This window comes from Vulpes vulpes, chromosome 4 (assembly GCF_048418805.1).
Source record: "Vulpes vulpes isolate BD-2025 chromosome 4, VulVul3, whole genome shotgun sequence".
Classification (NCBI taxonomy): domain Eukaryota; kingdom Metazoa; phylum Chordata; class Mammalia; order Carnivora; family Canidae; genus Vulpes; species Vulpes vulpes.
Window position 1 is genome coordinate 27,288,829 of NC_132783.1, and position 19,999 is coordinate 27,308,827.

The 19,999-nt window shown below is 40.0% G+C and overlaps 1 protein-coding gene across 4 annotated transcripts in view; it reads left to right on the plus strand.

Annotated features, from left to right (window-relative positions):
- PDE5A (phosphodiesterase 5A) overlaps positions 1-19,999 on the plus strand; it is a 133,006-nt gene that overhangs the window by 89,942 nt on the left and 23,065 nt on the right. For all 4 annotated transcript variants that reach the window (XM_026013453.2, XM_072755353.1, XM_072755352.1 and 1 more), the window contains exons 12-14: positions 6,857-7,003; positions 11,874-11,999; positions 13,606-13,700. In XM_026013453.2, coding sequence (XP_025869238.2) covers positions 6,857-7,003; positions 11,874-11,999; positions 13,606-13,700 — 368 coding nt within the window. The remainder of the gene's footprint in view (positions 1-6,856; positions 7,004-11,873; positions 12,000-13,605; positions 13,701-19,999) is intronic.

Below are 19,999 nucleotides of genomic sequence, written 5' to 3' on the forward strand. Positions count from 1 at the left end.
GGGATTATTCCAGGGTTGCCAGGATGGTTAAATATCTGCAAATCAATGTGATACACCACGTTAAGAAAATGGTAAAAATCTTGGAATCATCTCAATAGATGCAAAACAAGTACTTAACAAAATTTAACATTCACTTATGATAAAAACTCTCAACAAAGTATTAGAAGGAACATACCTCAGCATAATAAAGGCCGTATGTAACAATCCCATAGCAAACATACTCAATATGAAAAAGCAGAAAAGTTTTTCTCTAAAATTAGGTAGAAGACAAGGATGTCCCCTCATGCCACTTATATTAAACATAGGATTCTAAGTCCTAGACACACAAAAATAAATAAAAGCCATCCAAATTGGAAAGGAAAAAGTAAAACTCACTATTTTCAGATGACATGATTTACTATATAGAGAGAAGTCTAAAAACTCCCATCAAAAAACTGTTAGAACTAATAAATGAATTCAGTAAGTCACAGGACACAAAATTATTATGGCATTTCTGTACATTAATAACAAACAACTAGAAAGAGAAATTAAAACAAATCCCATTTACAATTACATCAAAAAGAATAAATGCCTAAGAATAAATTTAACCAAAGATATAAAAGGCTTGTTCTCTGAAAACCATAAAATGTTGATGAAAGAAAGTAAAGACCAAATAAATGGAAAAATCTACTTGTGCTTATGGGTCAGAAGAATTAATATTGTTAAAATGTCCATAATGCCCAAAGCAGTTTGCACTGAATTCAGTGTAATCCCTACCAAAATACCAACAGCATTTTTCACAGACCTCAAACAGCTAATTCTAAAATTTGCATGGGACTGCACAAGACACCAAATAACCAAAGCAATCTTGAGAAAGAAGAACAAAGCTGGAAGAATCATGCTCCCTGTTTTCAAACTATACTGTAAAGCTAAGTAATCAAAACACTATGGTACTGGCACAAAATAGACATGCAGACCAATGCAGCCGAATAAAGAGCCCATAATAAACCTGTGCTTATATGGTCAATCTTCAACAAAGGAGGTAAGAATATACAGTGGTGAAAAGACAGCCTCTTCAATAAATGGTTTGAGAAAACTGGACAATACATGGAAAAGAATGAAACTGGACCACTTTCAAACGCTGTATACAAAAATAAACTCAAAATGAATTAAAGACTTAAATGTAATAGTGGAAATCATAAAATTCTTAGGTGAAAACGTAGGCAGTAAACTCTTTGGCATCATTCTCAGTGATATATTTTTGAGTCTGTGTCCTCAAGCAAGAGCAATAAAAGCAAAAATAAACAAATGAGACTACATCAAACAAGAACGGTTTTACATAGTAAAGGAAACCAAAACAAAAAGGCAACCTACTGATTGGAAGAAGATATTTGCAGATGACCTCTCTAGCTGTAAAAGTCCTACCTGGCATCTTCTTCCAATAGGACGTGCTTCATCTATATAGAAAATCTGTAGTTTGGTGTAGCCACCTTCATGAATTACCTTAGATTTCCTGGATAACCTGCTGCAGCTTCTACATCAGCACTTGCTGCTTCACCTTGGACTTTTATGTCATAGAAATGGCTTCTTTCCCTAAACCTCATGACCAACCTCTACTAGCTTCAGACTTTTGTTCTGAACCGCCTCATCTCTCTTAGCCTTCACAGAATTAAAGAGAGTTAGAGTCTTGCTCTGGATTAGGTTTTATCTTAAGGGAATACTACGGCTGATCTGATCTATCCAGACCACTGAAACTTTCTCCACATCAGCAAGAAAGCTGTTTCACTTTCTTATCATTGGTGTGTTCACTGGAGTAGCACTTTTAACTTGCTTCAAGGATTTCTCCTTTGCATTCACAACTTGGCTAACTAGAGCTTGAGGTGTGGCTTTTGGCCTATTTTGGCTTTTGACATGCCTTCCTCACCAAGCTCAATCATTTCTGCCTTTTGACTTAAAGGGAGAGACATGCAACTCTCCCTTCATTTGAACTCTTAAAGGCCACTGCAGAGTTATTGACTGGCTTAGTTTCGGTATTGCTGTGTCTCAGGGAATTGGGAAGCCCGAGGAGAGGAAGAGAGATGGTGGAACAGCTCGTCGGTGGAACTTCAGAACATACACTGATTTACTGATTAAGTTTACCATCTTATATGGGCACGGTTGTGGTACCCCAAGAAATATATTTTGAAGGCTCCCCAGCAGAAGGTTGAGATGGATGCTAAGGGAGTTTTGCCATAGTATCTACCAAGGGGATACACAGTGAGTGTTTCCCTGGTGCAGCTGGGAAGGATGAGAGAAAAACTAGCTCTATGAAAACTTGGGGGGATGCATTCAAGGCAGAGGAAAAACAGTTAAAGAGGCCTGGAAGTGAGAAAGAGTATTAACCTAAAAAAAAAAAAAAAAAAAAAAAAAGACAAGAGTGACTTGTCAAACAAATGACTTCTTCCCATACCCTCCCCCTAACAAAAATACAAATGGCAATTTCAGGAAACTCCAATTTTCATTTAGAGCATTACTGCAGTAAGTAGAGATACCACCACATACCTAGTCTCATCCTCCTCTACACTCACACAGAGGCTGTGGGTCCTCTGTTTAGCCAGGAGTTGTAGGATATCCCTTCTCATGTGTCAGGAAGCCTGACAGTGACATGAACATGGAATCAAGCATGAAAAACACAGCATAACCATAACAGCTATGGTGTACCCATCCATTTACCTTAAATGATGAGAGGTCAGAGACAGACTGAGCCCCATACAGGAAAGACACTGGTAGGATTCACATGCTACCTTCAGGGTGGTATTTTGTTGCAAAGTGAGAAAGCAATAAGAAGTTCTGGAGTCCTGTGGCTAGAGAAATAAATATACCATAAATTCGGAATATTAAATCTTAGAGACACTCTCACCCAACCCCCTCATTTTACAGGTAAGAAAGGAGGTTGAACATCTTGTTGAGGGTGATAAAGTCAGGGACACATTGGGACTAGAACCCTTAATAGCAAAAATGCCCCCTTTGTAAAAAAAAAAAAAAAAAATATATATATATATATATATATTTTATGTATTTATTTAAGAGAGAACGACAAGGAGGCGCAGAGAGGGAACAAGAGGGACAAGAACAAGCTGACTCCGCGCTGAGTGCACATGGGGCTCAATCTCATGACCCTGGGATCATTACCTGAGTCAAAATCAAGAGCTGTTCACTAAATAAATGACTGAGCCACGCAGGTGTCACACAAACATAACTTTTTACCATGTGCTTCACTTTGCTTTAAAATTCCTCTTTTTATGACCATTATCTAATGCCGAAATGTAAATATAAATGTAGTAGTTACTCTCGCTAATTGTGATCAATTTAATATTTAGCTCTTTGTCAGTTGATATTCAGAACAACTGGATTTGAGTTAAGAACGCTAAGAAATTAAAATATTTTTAAAACTGTAAATACTGTGGGGCTGCAGGGGGTCTCAGCACTGCTTCCTTTAACCCAGTCCAGTCCTACTCCCAAGTATATGTTTAGTTCCACCCTTAGTGAATTTCACTTCTGAAACCGATTGTGGTTTTAAAATTTTTTTGCTGAAATGGTGAAAAGGGACCAAAGCATTAGAAAAAGGGTCATAAAAGGGTGACTTAAATGAAGAATTTCCTCTGAAGTGTGATGAGAGGTAAACTAGTTTCTTGATGAGTTTGGCAGATCCAATTCCAGAACTCAGAAGAAAAATGAGACTATACTACGGATTTGTTTGCCAGATTGAATCTTTAACTCACTGAGCTTCCTGTACTTTTTTGCATCCCATATTTGGTTAATTTGACACAAATTAAACTCCCAACTCTAGAAGAGCTTATCTATATTTGAATTAAGCAATAAAATACCTAAACACTGTTGCCTGAGGAATCACAGGCATTTACACTCTCATGTATTATTATTATTATTATGTATTATTCTGTGGGATTAGATGGTATCGTAAACTGAGTTAGATTATTAACCATTAGACATATACACATCTATAGCACCTCGTAGCTTCACAAAATCTTTAGAAAACAGGCTATTTCTGTTAGTCTTCAGTGCCACCGTGCAATAAGTTAAATTATCACCTGAAGAAAAAAAAAGTCACTTTGTAAATTCTAACAAAACAGTCACTAAAAGAAGCAGCTGTGAAAATCCAGAATTTTATATATATATATATATATATATATATATATATATAGCCTATCCCAGAAATGCCACAACCTTTATTCTCTGCGATTAGTAAACTGTAGAATATTTTGTTTTATGAAATGGTAAGAATTACGGGTCGTGTTTTATTCAAAAGCACCTTTATCCCAAGCCCTTTCAAGACCAACAGAAAGTTGAACTGCCTCGTGATGGTCAGGGAGGCAATTTACAAGGGCCGTGAACAACCTCTGATTTGCTCACGGCTCGTTAGCAGTCAATTCCGAGAATTCTGAACCGCTGTATCACTGACCACAAGGTTCCGAAGGAAAACGTTTGCACATCCCCCCTGGGTCAGCTCAGAAAGGTTGAGTCTTGGTGTAGTGTGACTGAACAAGCAAAAGACAACACCGTTTTCTCTCCGTAGAAAGGTTGGGAGTTAGAGTGTCAAGGAGAGAGGCACAAGCTGTGTTGGCCTTCTTCATCCTACATCCTTTATGGAAGGAAAGAAAGAAAACTTCTGTAAGAATAATGATGCCCTGAGGGGGAAAAAATCTCCAGTGGAGTGCAGTATGTTTAAGGGAAGCAGCTGCAATCTGCTCCGAGTTACCAGGGTGGGCTGGTAGTTCCCACCTCCACACTTCCCAGTTGCACGGCAGTTGACTGCTGCAATCTCTGATGTTGGGGCCTGGTGTCAACAATGAAGCCCTTGATCTAAACATTTTAAATCCTCTCTTCCCCTGCTTCAGCCCACGCAGTAGCCTGTGGAACTTACTTAACAAAATGCATATTGTCTCGTGAATTGGGGGTTTGGGAAAAGATTTGAAGTGTGGCCTATGAAGAGGTGACATTAATTTAAAGCTTAAACGTGTCTGAGAGAGGCAAGTACGATGTGATGGTCAAGAGAGGAGAATGGGCAAGCGCCCCAAGATGGGTAGGAGAAAGCTGTGGACTGATCCTTAAGATTTAGTTACTTTGGCCTTTTTACTTCGGAAAAGATGGAGGTAAAGCAGAGTAGTGATATCCTAGACACTCCTAGGAAAACTAAGGGGTTTGGAGTGAGTCTGGGAAAAGACCTTAAAAGAAGGAACCAGGTTCAGATTTCCTAATTTGTCTTCCCTCTGCCTGGCTCCAAGTTAAAGCCTCTTTTCATCAGGTAAATCGCAGCCCAATCTGGCTAAAGCAGTTAACGTGCTGGCAGGGAAAATGGTCAAGGGAGTGAGGGAGTACCCTGCAAGTTCTGATGCTCATTGGGGCCGGGCAGGAAGTCTAAGAGAGAAGCCCGACAGCTCTGCTCAGTCTGAGGGAGCCAGGCGCCTCGGCCTTGGCCAACATTGCTTCATGAGAATTGGGCCTCAGAGTGGCTTGATTTCTCATAAGCCAGAAATCCTTTTTTTTGTTGTCGTCATTAAAGTCATTAAAATCTCCCATTTTTTAAATAGTATAATGGATCGCAAGGCACTTGCCAGGTCTGCTAGTCTTCCAACGCAGGTTAATGGGCTTCATCCTCCTTGGTGGTTTGGGGATTTTAAAACTGGAATTTATGACTCATATAAAGTGAAGGGAATAAGATTTTCCCCTCTCACTCTTTTAATAAGTGTTCATGTTAACAATTATCAAAACTGTATCCATCAGTCATTTCAGTGGATACAGAGATGTATAAGATACAGTCCTGCATATAGATCCCAGGGTACTTAGGAGACAGATAAACAGGAAATTACATTACAGTGAATTTTCTGTAATTAAATGGATATTCCCAAGGTGGGGTCTGCACGGAAGGGCATTTAACCCTTCTTTGGATGTGAGCTGTGTATCAGTTAAAGAGAGTGGGTGCTGCTTTGTAGGAGAAGCAGGAATTATGAACAAACATTGATGAAAAGGAGCAAGGTATATTTAAAGAAGTTGCAAGTGTTGGCTACAATTAAATAATTATCAAATCAAAACCAAGGATATTATTATAAAAAAAAAAAAAAAAAACAGGTGCCCCTCCAGAAACAAAACTGGTGTCTTTTTTTTTTTTTTTTCTTAAGATCCACCCCAGATCTAATGATTCAGAATCGCTGAGTTTTTTTTTTAACGTGCACCCTATGTGAGTCTTAGGATCAGGCTTGGTTGAAGTGCATTCTGCTCATCCGATGCCCACAGTAGATTGTGTCACATCTGAAAATAGGATAGTCTGCCTGGATCAGAAGCTGGCATCCCTTCCCTAACTGGCTGGGCTACTGTGGGTAAGGCAGTTAGCCTCTTTGTGCTTAAGCATCTGCACTTGAAAAATAGAGCTAGAGTATCCGCTTAGCAAGAGTGTCTTGCCAATTAAACATAAAATACGTAGAATGTTACACGGTCCTGCTCACCACTTGATCCCCAGCCCATAGTATTGGGATGGATCCAGAACAATTATTCAATAAGCGTCTGTTCAGTGACTAAGACTGGGGACGTAAATGGGGCCAGGTTGCCGGAGTCCTTAGTTCTGCTTACGGTTCTGAGTACAATCTCAGGACAGTCCCCCTCTCTCCTCCACGTAGCCTACCTGGAACCCACACCCCCGCCACGAGACTCATAAAAAAAAAAAAAAAGAAGTAGCTCCTTTATCAAAAGATTTATAGGGTATACATAAAAAGAAAAAAACACAATGTGGTATTTCCCTAAAGTAAAGTGAGAAAACTTTGTGAATCACTGCTGCTTTATAAAATTTACAGCTTTATTTCATTTTGTTCTGTTTTTACCTAAGGCTGCTGTGGTACCATCTGCTCAGACACTTAAAATTACTGACTTCAGCTTCAGTGACTTTGAGCTGTCTGACCTAGAAACAGCACTGTGCACAATTCGGATGTTCACTGACCTCAACCTTGTGCAGAACTTCCAGATGAAACATGAGGTAGGAATACAATCATGTCCTTTGGAAAAGAGAGATAGTGCATGTGCATTCGTGCATGTGTGTGTGTGTGTGTGTGAGAGAGAGAGAGAGAGAGAGAATTAATATACTGTCACCTGATGCCTCCCTGAGATTTTAAAAGAAAAACGATCAACCCTAAAAAGACATTTATTGGGTTCTTACTGTTTGTCAAGCACCAAGGTAAAGAACAGGGGAGAGTATCCCCAGGAGTGGGAGTAGGATGTGCCAAGGCGGGCTGATGGAGTGGGCCTGGGGCATCGGGCACTGGTTGAGAGAGGCAGCGTGGCGAGGCTGGCAGCTAGAGAGGAAGGTAAGAAGTAGAGATTGTATGGAACTTTCTAAGCTATTCAGAGGAATTTGGGTTTTATCCTGAAAACAATGGTGAGTCACTGAGGAATTTTAAACAGGGAAGTAACTTGATCTGATTGCAGAGGTTATGATAACACAGTATGGACAAGGACCAAGACAAAGTGAACTGCTTTGGAAATGAGGGCGTACAGGCGCTTGATGAGAGGCCAAGCTTGTGGTTTGAACAGGGGCTACCCATACGGGGTGATGATGAAAACTGATTTTTAACCCCTGCCAATTACCTTACTTACCTCTCAGAAAACAGCGAGACTTTAGTTAGTATCTTCTAATACCCATCCAGAGACACTAGGGGAGAGCTCCGTAACGGCTGAGTGTATACCATCAAAGAATAAGGGGGAAAGAGAAAGGATTGTTTAGGAGGAAAATGTAGTAATTTGCCTTCAAAGTTACTTTTTTTTTTTTTCTGGACAGTTGAATTTCTAGTCTTGTACAGATTTCCTGTCTGGAAATTTAAATCCTTTGAAAGCCTCTACTATTTAGCAATCCATGAATTCATAAAATGAAACTTTATTAGCATATACAGTGTACCCAGCACTGTGCTAAGTATTCATTTCAGCAGAAGCTCTCAAAAGCCTAAATTAGGAATGAAAATGAAGGGTTAATATAACTAGGTTAATACAGTGTCATTTATGGTATTCTTGGAGTATTCTTTCTTAAATTTAGCCAAAGTATTGGGTGACTGAGCCACCAGTCATGATCCCTGGGTCCTGGGATCGAGCCCCATGACTGGTTCCCTGTTCAGCGGGAAGTCTGCTTCTCCCTCTGCTCTTCATCTTGCTTGTGACTCTCTCTCTCTCTCTCTCTCTCTCTCTCTCTCTCACACACACACACACACACACACATAAATAATCTCTTGAAAAAAATTTAGCCAAAGTTTATCTTACTTTTGGGTAAAAACAAAGAACTACTGTCTGTGGATTTAATAATACTTCACTCATCTTAGAGCCATGTTGATTAAGGGACATCATGTTACTTGATTACTTCAAGAAGCTCTCAAGAATGGTTCTCTGGCCTGTTGTTAGTGGCCCTGTTTTCAAATGAAGAAATTCAGATAGCATGAGAAGAGTAGAAAGATCATGGATTTTGAGTTACAGCTCTACTGGTTATTAGCTCTTATTTCCTTAAGCAATTAATCTCTCAAATTCTCAGTTTCATAGTCTGTTAATTGGGGATAATGGTATGACTTCCCCAGTGAGAGTCTTGTGAGAATGACACATGCATCGATATGACTATTTGTATGCATGCATATGTGTTCCTCTCTCTCTCTCTTTTTAAAGATTTTATTTATGTATTCATGGGAGACACACAGAGAGGCAGAGACATAGGCAGAGGGAGAAGGAGGCTCCATGCTGAGCAGGGAACCCAACATGGGACTCAATCCCAGGACCCTGAGATCATGACTTGAGCCAAAGGTGGATACTTAAACAGTTGAGTCACTCAGGTGCCCCAGTCACTCAGAATTTCTTTTAGCAACCCTTTTTCTTACCTTTTCTTGAATTTTTGTTCATTAGGCAGATATTTTTCTTCAAGGTCTCATTCATTTACTTTCCTTTTCTGTTTGAATAACTACTATTCTGATTCTGGCCAACAACCAATTTGAATATCACAGTCGTTCTGATTGGCCTTCCTCCCTTAGTGACTCTCCTATCGTGGTTGGTTTTGTTTTTTGTTTTTTGTTTTGTTTTGTTTTGTTTTCATGTTTATTTCAGATACTATTGTCAGTATAATTTTAGAGTGATAAAATTAAAATGTTATTACTGGAGATCATGAAGCTGCAACAACAAAGAGTATTTTCAACTGAAAGATATGTCAAATCTTCATGTCTCTTCTTGGCTTCCGAATCTTGAGTGACTCTCCTATAAACATCACAACCATTACTATTGTGGACCTATGAAACAGACTCTTGACTCTACTTGAACACATCTGCATATGTTAATTTTCACCTTCTCTCTTTGATGTGTCATTCCTCTCCTGAATGGACTGTCCCACTTAACAAGGCTGTTCCACTTTCTGCCACAGCACACTTTCTCAGAGTCTGACTCAATCCTAGGTTTGACTTCATACCTGTTGGAATACTGTTGACAATTTGTGGTCTCGATTTTATTTCCTTTATATGTACACTTTTTATTTCCTTTATATGTACACTTTATATGTACACTTATTTTCACTCTGATTGAGATTCTTGAGGGCAGAAACTGAGCTGTTTTCTGTTTCTTCTCTTTGTCCCAGAGCATCTTGAGTCTGCCACTCAGGATTTAGGAAGCCTTTGTCATTGTTGGAGACTGATCAGTGTATTGAGCATGCTCCCTAGGGTCATGCAATTTGCACATAATTACTCAGTAGTCCTTTACAAAAGACTATATTGCAGATTTGAACATGCCAGGCATATCCACCAAGCACTGAGCAGATCTGACTATAATTTTCCTAAATGCTATTAACATCCTGATAGACCTGTATATACAGAGAGCAAACTGATGGTTGCCAAAGGGGAGAGGGCTGGGGGGATGGGCAAAATGGGTGAAGAAGAATGGGAGATACAGGCTTCCAGTTATGGAATGATTAAGTCACAGGAATAAAGGGCACAGGGGATATAGTCAATGATGTCATAATAGCGCTGTATGGTGACAGATGGTAGCTACACTTGTGGCAAGCATTGTATGATGTATAGAGAAGTTGAATCACTGTGTTGTGCACCTGAAACTAATGTAACATTATGTGTTAACTATACTCAAAAGAAATGTTTTTAAAAAGTCATCCTGAAAAAAAAATGAAAAAAAAAAAAGTCATCCTGATAATAGAACCCAAACCTGTGCTTATATCTAGTTCCTAACTACTGTACCCATTGGATTACCCATTTCTCTTAGTCCCATCTTATTACAAGGATAGTAGAATAGTCCATCAGGAATTAATATTTCATAGTCATTTTGGTCATTATTCCACATTTTGTGATTATATGCACATTTAATTATATCTACAGATTTATGATTAGTAAAGAGACATATTCATAGGTTAAATTTTTGGGTTTTCCTTGATTCTTTAATTCATCATCAGTAATTTTCTATAACGCTTTATAGTTTCTAACTATACACATATAGTTTCTAACTATGCACATCGAAGCAAGTTTAGAGCTCTTAATTCTGCTAAAAAGATGAAACTATCATCTTTCTAGCTGATTTTGTTCAGAAATGGTCATGATGAAAGAAACTGCACTTGGGATTAACACATGTCAGTTTTAGGCACACAGAAATCCTCTGCTAAATAAGGTGACTTGGAGGTGCAAGAGCTAGGGGACATTTGGCTTGCTCGTTATCAGAATTCCCTGTGAACTACGTAATAGAACAGGAACAAAAAGACCTGAAAAGAAAAGGAGGGTTATGAAAGCGCTGATTTTTCTACCAAACCCTATGTAAGCAATTTCTACCAACAAAGAAGAAACCTTGTTTTTGGCCTACTTCTGCAGCCAGTCATTTGTATTGAATGTTGTTAAAGCAACGTTCTTTTTCCCGGTACTTTTTCCATGCCCGAGGGCAATGTTCTTTGTGTTTGAGGTATCTCCAGTGATATACGGAGGAAGAAGCACATATTTGTTCTCACAGATCCCCCAAAGTATAGTAAATCATTCAGAATTGAAGAGAGGCAGACTCTGATGCTAACCCAAACAAAAAATAACCATGCTTAGGGCCCAGGCATCTCCGGGGATTTTATTGAATACACTACTTGGAAGTTGAATTAAACCCAGCTTTTGAGATTTTCTGGTCTGTCCTCCCCCCCCTCCCCCCCCATCTTTTAAAATACGTCTTTTTCATAGGGACCTCAGGGCTTTATTTTGCATATATATCTTTAAAAATTACTTCTTGGTAAGCAAGCAGTAACTCTGCCTGAATACTTAAGTGTAGTTTAAAAGGAACAAAAGACCTGATGATGGCATCAGGACTTGGAGCTCCATTCTGTGCTCAGACATTGCTCTCTATCTCAGCTCCCAGTCCACTTCCCCAGCCTTGCACCGAATACCTTTGCAGAACTAAAAAGTGGGAGTAGAGAAGAACTTGAGAGTGGCTATTTCCATGACTCTCTACACGTGAATTCGTGAATTCGTACACAGTTGACTATTTGGTGGCACACGCGACACAGTATCTTTTAAAAAGCTAGTCAGTACCTTCCGCACCCATGCCAAAAATACCTTCACTAGAGCTGTCTTGCGTTTTACGTCTCACGTAGTTAGCATGGTGATTAACATGGTGGGCTCTGAAGTCTAACTGCTCAAGTTTGAATTTTAGCCTCTCCCTTTACGTTGGAGCAATGTGACCTTTAACGAGTTACCACTCAGAATGGCAGTTTCCTCATCTGTGAAATTTTCAAAGTCGTAGTACCTCCCCCACAGTCCAAGGGTTAGATGTAAATGCTTCCTACAGTGCCTGGAACAGAGTAAATATGTGATACGTGTTAGCAAGCATTATTACTACTTACGCTTTCTTTCCTAAAGGTTCTTTGCAGGTGGATTTTAAGTGTTAAGAAGAATTACAGGAAGAATGTTGCCTATCATAATTGGAGACACGCCTTTAATACAGCTCAGTGCATGTTTGCTGCTTTAAAGGCTGGCAAGATTCAGGTACTTTTTAGAGCTGTTTTTATATATAAAACCTCTTGCTTTAGTAGTAAAATTTACAGGATATTTTTTCAAGGTTTTTTTTTTTTAAATATTGCACTAACAATGATTGGAATACTGTTTATTGTCACTTACAAAATAAATTACAGCTTGTTAATTGAAGAAGACTAGCATGGCAAAATACTTAGGTATTAATTTTCTTTCATATGTAACATATATGGCATATTTTTAAAAAATCTTTAAAATAACTTCATGCTAAATTTAGTAGTCTTTGGGCAAATAAATACTTTCTCCAGAGGAAATGTCTACAGTATGAGAAAAAGTATCAAATTTCTTGTGTTCATATTCAACCAGCTTCACAGTAGAATTCCTCAAAAAAAAAAAAAAAACTCAAATGGCTTCATAGGTAAGTCCAGGATTCTCTATCACATTTTCTCTGGAGCACTCAGTTAAATTTTTTAAATAGTATTTCATGGAAAAGGCTTTAATATCGTATACATTGACCAGACCCCGTATTCAAGGAAGATCAGTGCAGAAAGCGTTCAAGTAATTCGTTCCTTTCCAGGCCAAATTTTATCCATATCTCTGTTCTTAGATTCTAACTTCAGTGAGAATCGACTAGTTATTTAGGTAAGTGATACTAGGCATCCATCACATAACTGTGTTTAATTCAGAGCTTCCATGCTCTTTTTTTTTTTATTAAGGAAATTCTAAAAATATTATTCTCTGACTCTCCTTCCATAGGCTGCACATTTTAACTGGCTAGAGCTAAAAGAAGGGATTGTTGTCCACGAATCCATATGAAATACCATAGTAGTATTTTCCTGCCATAGCAAACATTTATAAAAATTAGGATAAACTTATTTTGGGCTATAGAAAGGTCACCAGGATTATACCGCTGAAGACTATCCTTGCTTTTTTTATGAAGAATAACAAAATGATGATTTTGTCTAACGTTGTAGACATACTGCATAGAACGTTGAGGGTTCCCGCAGAGTGGAGCTGATCATGATTTCAACTTGTTTTCTTAATGATAAAGGAGACCAGTAGTACAAATAATACAAATGGCAGATGTGACAAAAATAACTATGGTTGGCCTTGGAATATATTGTGCAACTTTTTAAAGGCAGATTTTTTTTCATTCCTAATCCTCTTTTTTTTTATGTCGTTTTGCTTACTGCTCATATTGTTTGTGTTCCTGAAGGATGTAGCACTAACAGCAGGGAGTGAGGGCAGCAGAATCTTCAGGGAGTTAGAAGGCAGAGAGATACCAATTATTTAAAGTTTAGTTTGATGATTCCACATATATATATAGAGAGAGATCATGAAAAGTTAATGCTCTTTACAGGAGGTGGACAGATTACTGATTGTTAGAGGCATTTCAACCTTCTCTGTTGATAAATGACGTTTCTAATAATCCCACCCTGAAGACAGGGTACAGCTGGTTCCCCGCAGAGTAGGATTCTAGCATGAGTCCTCTGTGACTGTAAAGAATCCCATGTGAAAAACACTCAGAAAAACAAATATGTGATTGATGAAAAGAGGTAGGATAATGAACTTTACCAAATTGTCTTTCTCTTTCTTTCCTCTGACTTCTTTGGTCACACAGAACAAGCTGACTGACCTGGAGATACTTGCCCTGCTGATTGCTGCTCTCAGCCACGACTTGGACCACCGTGGTGTGAATAACTCTTACATACAGCGGTAAGGCAGGTTTTCCCCAGCTAGAGAAGAAAATGTTTCTTTTCAATTGTAGGGCTATCTTTTTTAAGGTAAAAGCCACAGCAAAATTTGATGGTACCAAATTTCAATTGATCAAGGCCCCATAACATACTCTGGTTTTATTTAAGGGAAATGGGAAAAAAAATAATCCAATCCAATATTGGATTGATAACATTTCTGGCCTGAAGTTCAAAAGAATCTTTATGTTGAGAATCTAATTTCACTAGATAATTACCAAGAATTTTGCTTTAGTTTATGTATACTCAGCGCTTCATTAGAAAACAATTAAGACTAGCTCAGGGGGCGCCTGGGTGGCTGAGTGGGTTAAGCATCTGCCTTCAGATCCATCAAGATATCAGGGTCCTGGGATCAAGCCCCCTCACCCAGCCCCTGGGGCTCCCTGCTCAGTGGGGAGTCTGTTTCTCTCTCTCTCTCTCTCTCTCTCTCTCTCTCTCTCTCTCTCTCTCAAATAAAGTCTTAAAAAAAAAAAAAAGCCTAGTTCAAAAAAGTAAAATTTTACCCTGAAATAGAGGAGATAATATTTGAAAAGTGCTTAGCTTGATCCTAAGTACTTAGGAAGAACTCAGTAGAAGGAGGCTTTTGGTCTTAGGGAAAACAGTGGAGTGCAGTGTTGGCAAGTTTGGGCCTGCAGTCAGATGAGACTCAAACCCTACCTTTGGCACACGGTTAGCTCCCATATGACCTTGGGCAAGGGAACTTATTTCTCTATGCTTCAATTTCCTGCTCTGTAAAATGGAGATAATATTACCTACCTCATAGGGTTGATGTAAGTTTTAAAAAATAACACATACCAATACCAGGTAGAATGTGAAGTACATACTTAAGCGCTAAGTCTTAGCAGCAGATGCTAGTGATAGTCCTATCAGCACCAGAAGTCTGCTTTTTGACTGATCTTGAGAATAGATACTGACTCTTGAGACAAGTGTTTCAGGCTCCTTTTCGGGCCATCCTAAAGTGACATTTGCAATGACAAATGAGAGGATAAAGGTGACATCACTTTTCATGAGATTTCTAAGCCACCGTCACATGTTTATTTACTTGTAGCAATTTAGTTGGAAAGCCTACATCTTAATGGCAAAATCTCTTACTACTGAGCACTTTCTTAAAGTATGCAAGTGATGCGACTAATGGATATATCTCTTAAGGAAATTCCAGATGTCTGATATCTTGAAGGAATTTCAGATTCCCTTTATCTAATTAAATGGAAAACTTCATGTAAAAAGAATTGTAGTGATGCAGCCACCGTGTCCTCTGCTGACCTTTGATGGGAAAAGATATCAAGCTCTTGCCTGAGTGTCAGAGACTGGCTCTTTCTTTCCTAAGATCTAAACTTAAAGAGGAAACATTTTGGAGAACAGACTGGATCACATGTCTGTCCTGTGTCCTCTGTCGCATGATCATGCTCCGGAGCCTCATGTTGACCCGGGAGTAATTATGATAGGGAACAACCACACAAAAAGATACATAGCGAGGGTCGAGCATAGCCTAAAGATCCAAGCCATCAATGCTATGTTCCCTCATACCTCAAAGCTGAACATATTATTGGTGTATAGTTTGCTCTAAGATGCCATGTTGCCTTGCTTTAGAGACTCAGCTATTTTTTTCCTTTGTTTATTTAAAAATAATTACCCAGAAAAACATCTGGAGAAACGTCATCTTCTCTTAAAAAAAAAGTCCTGGGAAAAATTCATAGACTGCAGAATCTTGCCTTCATACACACCACAAAGCAGACTTCCACCAAGTAAGAATAACTTCAAGAAAAAAAGTTAAAGGAGTTTCAGAGATTTTTATTTCTTCCTACATCTCTGTGGTTTGAATAGAAGAAATGAAGAATTTTCCAGGGATGTTTTTTTTTTTTTCTTTCCTTAGTGGTAAATGAGTGATACCTCAGGAGGACTTTCTTAACCAGGGGACTCTTGGGGGAATAAGAGTACCATAAACATTCCCATATAAGGAGCTAACTTGTAAAAAGGTATACAGTATCCAATCTCGTCAGTATTCCAACACTACATGAAGAAAACTATCACAATAGAAGAAGGCACAGAAATAAAACTAATATATCAAAAAGATGAAAAGCACTCATGTGGTAGCAAAATTAGAAACAGAACTCTCCTGTCATTCATTCCTCTTGAACATCTTGTCAGAAAATTAATTTGAAGTAAGATGTACAAGAAATTATGTTTTGACTCATTATTTGGTTTTTTGTTGTTGTTGTTGTTTTTGGAAAAAGATTTCATTTATTTGACAGAGAGAAAGAGAGAGCACGAGCAGGGGAAGGAGGAGAGGGAAGAGCAGGCTCCCTGCTCAGTAGGGAGCCCAGTGCAGAGCTTGGTCCCAGGACCCTGGGACTAAAGGGACCTGGGACCCTGATCTAAAGGCAGATGCTTAACCGACTGAGCCACCCAGGTGCCGCCATTATTTGGTTCTTTGATGGCTTACTTGATTAGTAAAACTGCCATTATGAGGAGTACTACAGGTGTGCCAGTGGGAAGAGTTCAATGCTATACTTTCTTCTCCCATTTGGGTGGGTAAGAGAAAGATATTAAATTATTATTTTAAAAACAGAATAGTAGGAACAAAATGACAAAGTACAGACATCTACTCGAGAGAGCACAGTGTAACACTCAGCTCCTGTAAAGAAACCTCTTGGATTGGGCCTGCAGTCAATATAAGAAGACTGTTGTGGATGCATTTATCTGGTTAGATTCAAGTCTGACATTTTATAAAATAATAGAGTGAAAGTATCCTACATTTTAGGCAGCCGGCTAATGGGCAATTACCAGGGCCTGGCACTTTGTTAGGCCGAAAGAGAGCTATAAAGCATGAAATGTGGTTCCTGTTGTAAGTAATTACCATAGTCTCATGAAACAGTGGTGATCAACACAAGAAAGCCCCTAGTAAGTCCTGAGTTGTTTAGTAATGGGGATGGATTGTAAGCGTTCGGCAGAGGAGATTGGTCAAGACTGGTGCTGTCCATCTCCACTGTTCATGGGAGAAGTGAGATCCTAGGAAGTGGGTCAGAATCAGAAAGGATAGAAGACAAAGATATCCCAGAAACACTGTGAGGTGGGGGGCATTCCCATGGGACACCGATCATGGCCTGTGCAGTCAGGAGGCTCACCGACAAGGGATGGGGAATAAGAGGATGATCAAGTAGAAGTTATAGGCCCCTTGGAGAGAGAGCTATAAAACCAAGCAGTATACTTGAGATGCGGTAGAGTGAAGAAACAAGGAGCCACTGCAGTGGGCAGTAAAGACCTTGCTTGGGAAGGAGAGCCTGAAAAGTCAGACACGGGCTGTAATGGATCAAAACTAGAACCTCAGAGTGCAGCTCAGAGGCTGCTACAGCAAGCCAGAGTCATGGTGACCATCACCTACTGGCCACAGTGAGGAAGAGATGGAAGGAGAAAGGTCTTTCCATTTAATATTAAACAGATGGTTATATGCCTGAAGGAAGGGGGAAATCCTGCCTCCTGGCCCAAGAAACTGGAACAGCAGTGGGGCCACTTATGAAAATGGAAGAAATGGGACCTACACATGCATGTGTATGTATTTAGGGAGGAAGGCATGAGAAGGACAGAGGGAAAGGAGTGTTGGCAATGAGGAGAAAATAGTAAATGAGTTGGGAGTTAGAAGAGGTAAAATGATCAAAGGAATAGGTTTTTTTTTTTTTTTTCCAAGATTAAGTTTCCATAAAATCAGAATGAAAGAACTTCCTGGTAACTATAATCCACCGTGTATCTCAGGCCTGCATTTGTACCCTGGTATTCACTCTCTGTCAGAGAAACAGAAGTGAGCTGGAGACCTGGGCTGGCATGGTGGCAATGGACTGTCAGCAGGCTCTGAAGGCCACAGCAGGGCAGTAAAGACAGCACAAGAATCACAGTTTGTAAAGTTCAACTGGGCATAGTCTGTATTAGCCAGGAAGGAGATCATTCCCACTGAGGATGGAGGGCCTGAGACACTACTGGAGTCTCTCAGTATGCAAAAAGTGCAAGTTCAAGGAGTCTTAATGTCACCAGCTAATAAAAATAATAATAGAAGTTAACACTTAATATGGCCCTTGCCATGTGGCATTGGGAGCTCCTCTTAGTAATTTATATATATGAGTTCAGTTAGTCCTCAGGCCGCCCCACAGTGGCCACGACGGTTACGGTGGTTAAGGGCCAACTCGAGCCAGATGCCTGGGTGCAAAAGCAAATATTGACTCCTCCCCTTACCATCTGACCTTGAACGAGTCATTTAACATCCCTGTCCATATTTCCTTCTCTGTGTAATGGAATAATGACAGTACCTGTCTTATAGTTTGTTTTGTTTGTTTTGTTTTGTTGACAAGGATTAAGGAGTATAAATAAAAGTAAAGAACTTGTAACAGTACCCTGCACAGAGTAAATGCTCTCCAGCTTTTAGCCTTTTCAAAGGGGGGATGCTGTTAAGGACGTACAGGAATTCAGGATCTTGCTTTGTCCCATGTTGGGGCAGCAAAAATAATGTGTCTAGCAGCACCTAGTAGCTGTGGAACAAAGAAAGACGTATGTATTGTTGACGTGAGAAGAGACAGTAGAGTCAAGGCGTTCAAAGAACTAGGGTCAAAAGGCCAAATGAATCATCAGCTTGAACATCTGTGGCATCTAATTTGATGGCAGAGAATGCAAAGGTAAAATAGCCCCTGACTGCTGGAATACACGGTGATCATTTGGAGAGAAACTGGGAAGTAAAGAAGTCAGTGGGGTTGACATGGCTTACGATAGGTAGTTGAGAGAGCCGAGCCCAAGAGTAATATATATGGATGAGAAGCAAAATCAAGGATGGTTGTTGAGAGTCTATAAAGCAGCAGGGGCAGCAGGCATTGTTCTTCTCACAGAGCATACATTTCTATCGATTTCTAAGGCTTTCTATTTTTAGAATGTTCTGATTGGGCACTGACATCCTAACGCCGCTCGAGGAGATGGACAAACGACTGTAGGACAAGAGGAAAATGAAGGAAGGGCGTACAGTCCATGCTGCTTGTTGACATCAGCATGGGAATAAATCTCGGTGGCAGTAGTGGCTCAGATGGGTCCTCGTGACAGGATCTCATATAAAGAAACAACATAGTCTCATGTTTGAAGGAGTAAAAAGCAACAGAATGTAGAATACATTGCTGTCCATGAATATTTTTGTAAACAGGAAACCTTGGGCATTTGTCACCCTTTTATTGATTCACAGATCATATTTTTAGAATGTAAGCAAAGGCAAACACACATAATTTGCATTCATCTATCCCACAACCCAAGAAGTTTTTGTAATGTGAAAGAGTCCTTTCTGCATTGTCTAAAAATGTATTATGTGCTCGAAAGTTTAAACAAGTTTGTGTCGTACCTGCCTAATGGCATTTCTGGTCCAGCTTCTAAGTATGTCAGTAAGTGGCTGCTGTGTGCAAAGTGCCGGGGCGGCATGGGCCAGCATGATGTGGTGAGAGGATGTGTTTGACCTTGAGCAAGTTAGATCATCCCTCCGAACTCTTGGTTGTCTAAAGAATAAATGCCAAATGCTAAAGAATAAATGCTGAAATGCCAGTCTGAGAGAGGCCTCAGCCTGGGGCTCCCCGGGGGACACAGCCTGAGACACACGCTGGGGTGCACACATTTGTGCCTGTGATCCCCGGGGAGCTGGAGTGCAGGCCTGCGAGTGAAGACGCGAAAGAAGGAGAAGCCAAGGGGAAGATGAGCTACCAGCCGTCCACTCGGACGGGCAGCTGGTGCTCAGTCCTGCCAGGCGCCTTTGAGAAGTCGTGGGAAATGAGACCCAGAACTGTGCATAAATGGACGGGGCCGAGGGGGGACGGCCAGCCAGCCACAAGCTGCCGTGCCCCACTGGGCAGAGACAACCTCCTTGGGCCTCAGCTCCTCCGTAGCGCGGGCTCAGCAAGTGGACCCGTTAAGTCACGCACGGAACTGCCACTACAGCAGTGGCTGGAGTCAGAGGTGGGGCTGCAGCTTTCTGTGTGGTGAGCGGAAGTGTCCCGTATGAAACAAAAACTGAACATAAGCTACTTACACAGTGCCTGACATGTTGGAGGTTCTCAGCAAATGGTAATTATTATCATTAGGGGAAACAGATGTGACCAAACTCAAGAGGTTTACAGTCTAACAAGGTAATAGATGTCCGAACAGCTAACAGCTGGTGGAGCAAAATTGATATTAAACTAATACTGTATATCCTTGAGTTTCTTACATCTCATTGGAAAGAAACAGGTACTCTAGAAGCTTTTCCTTATC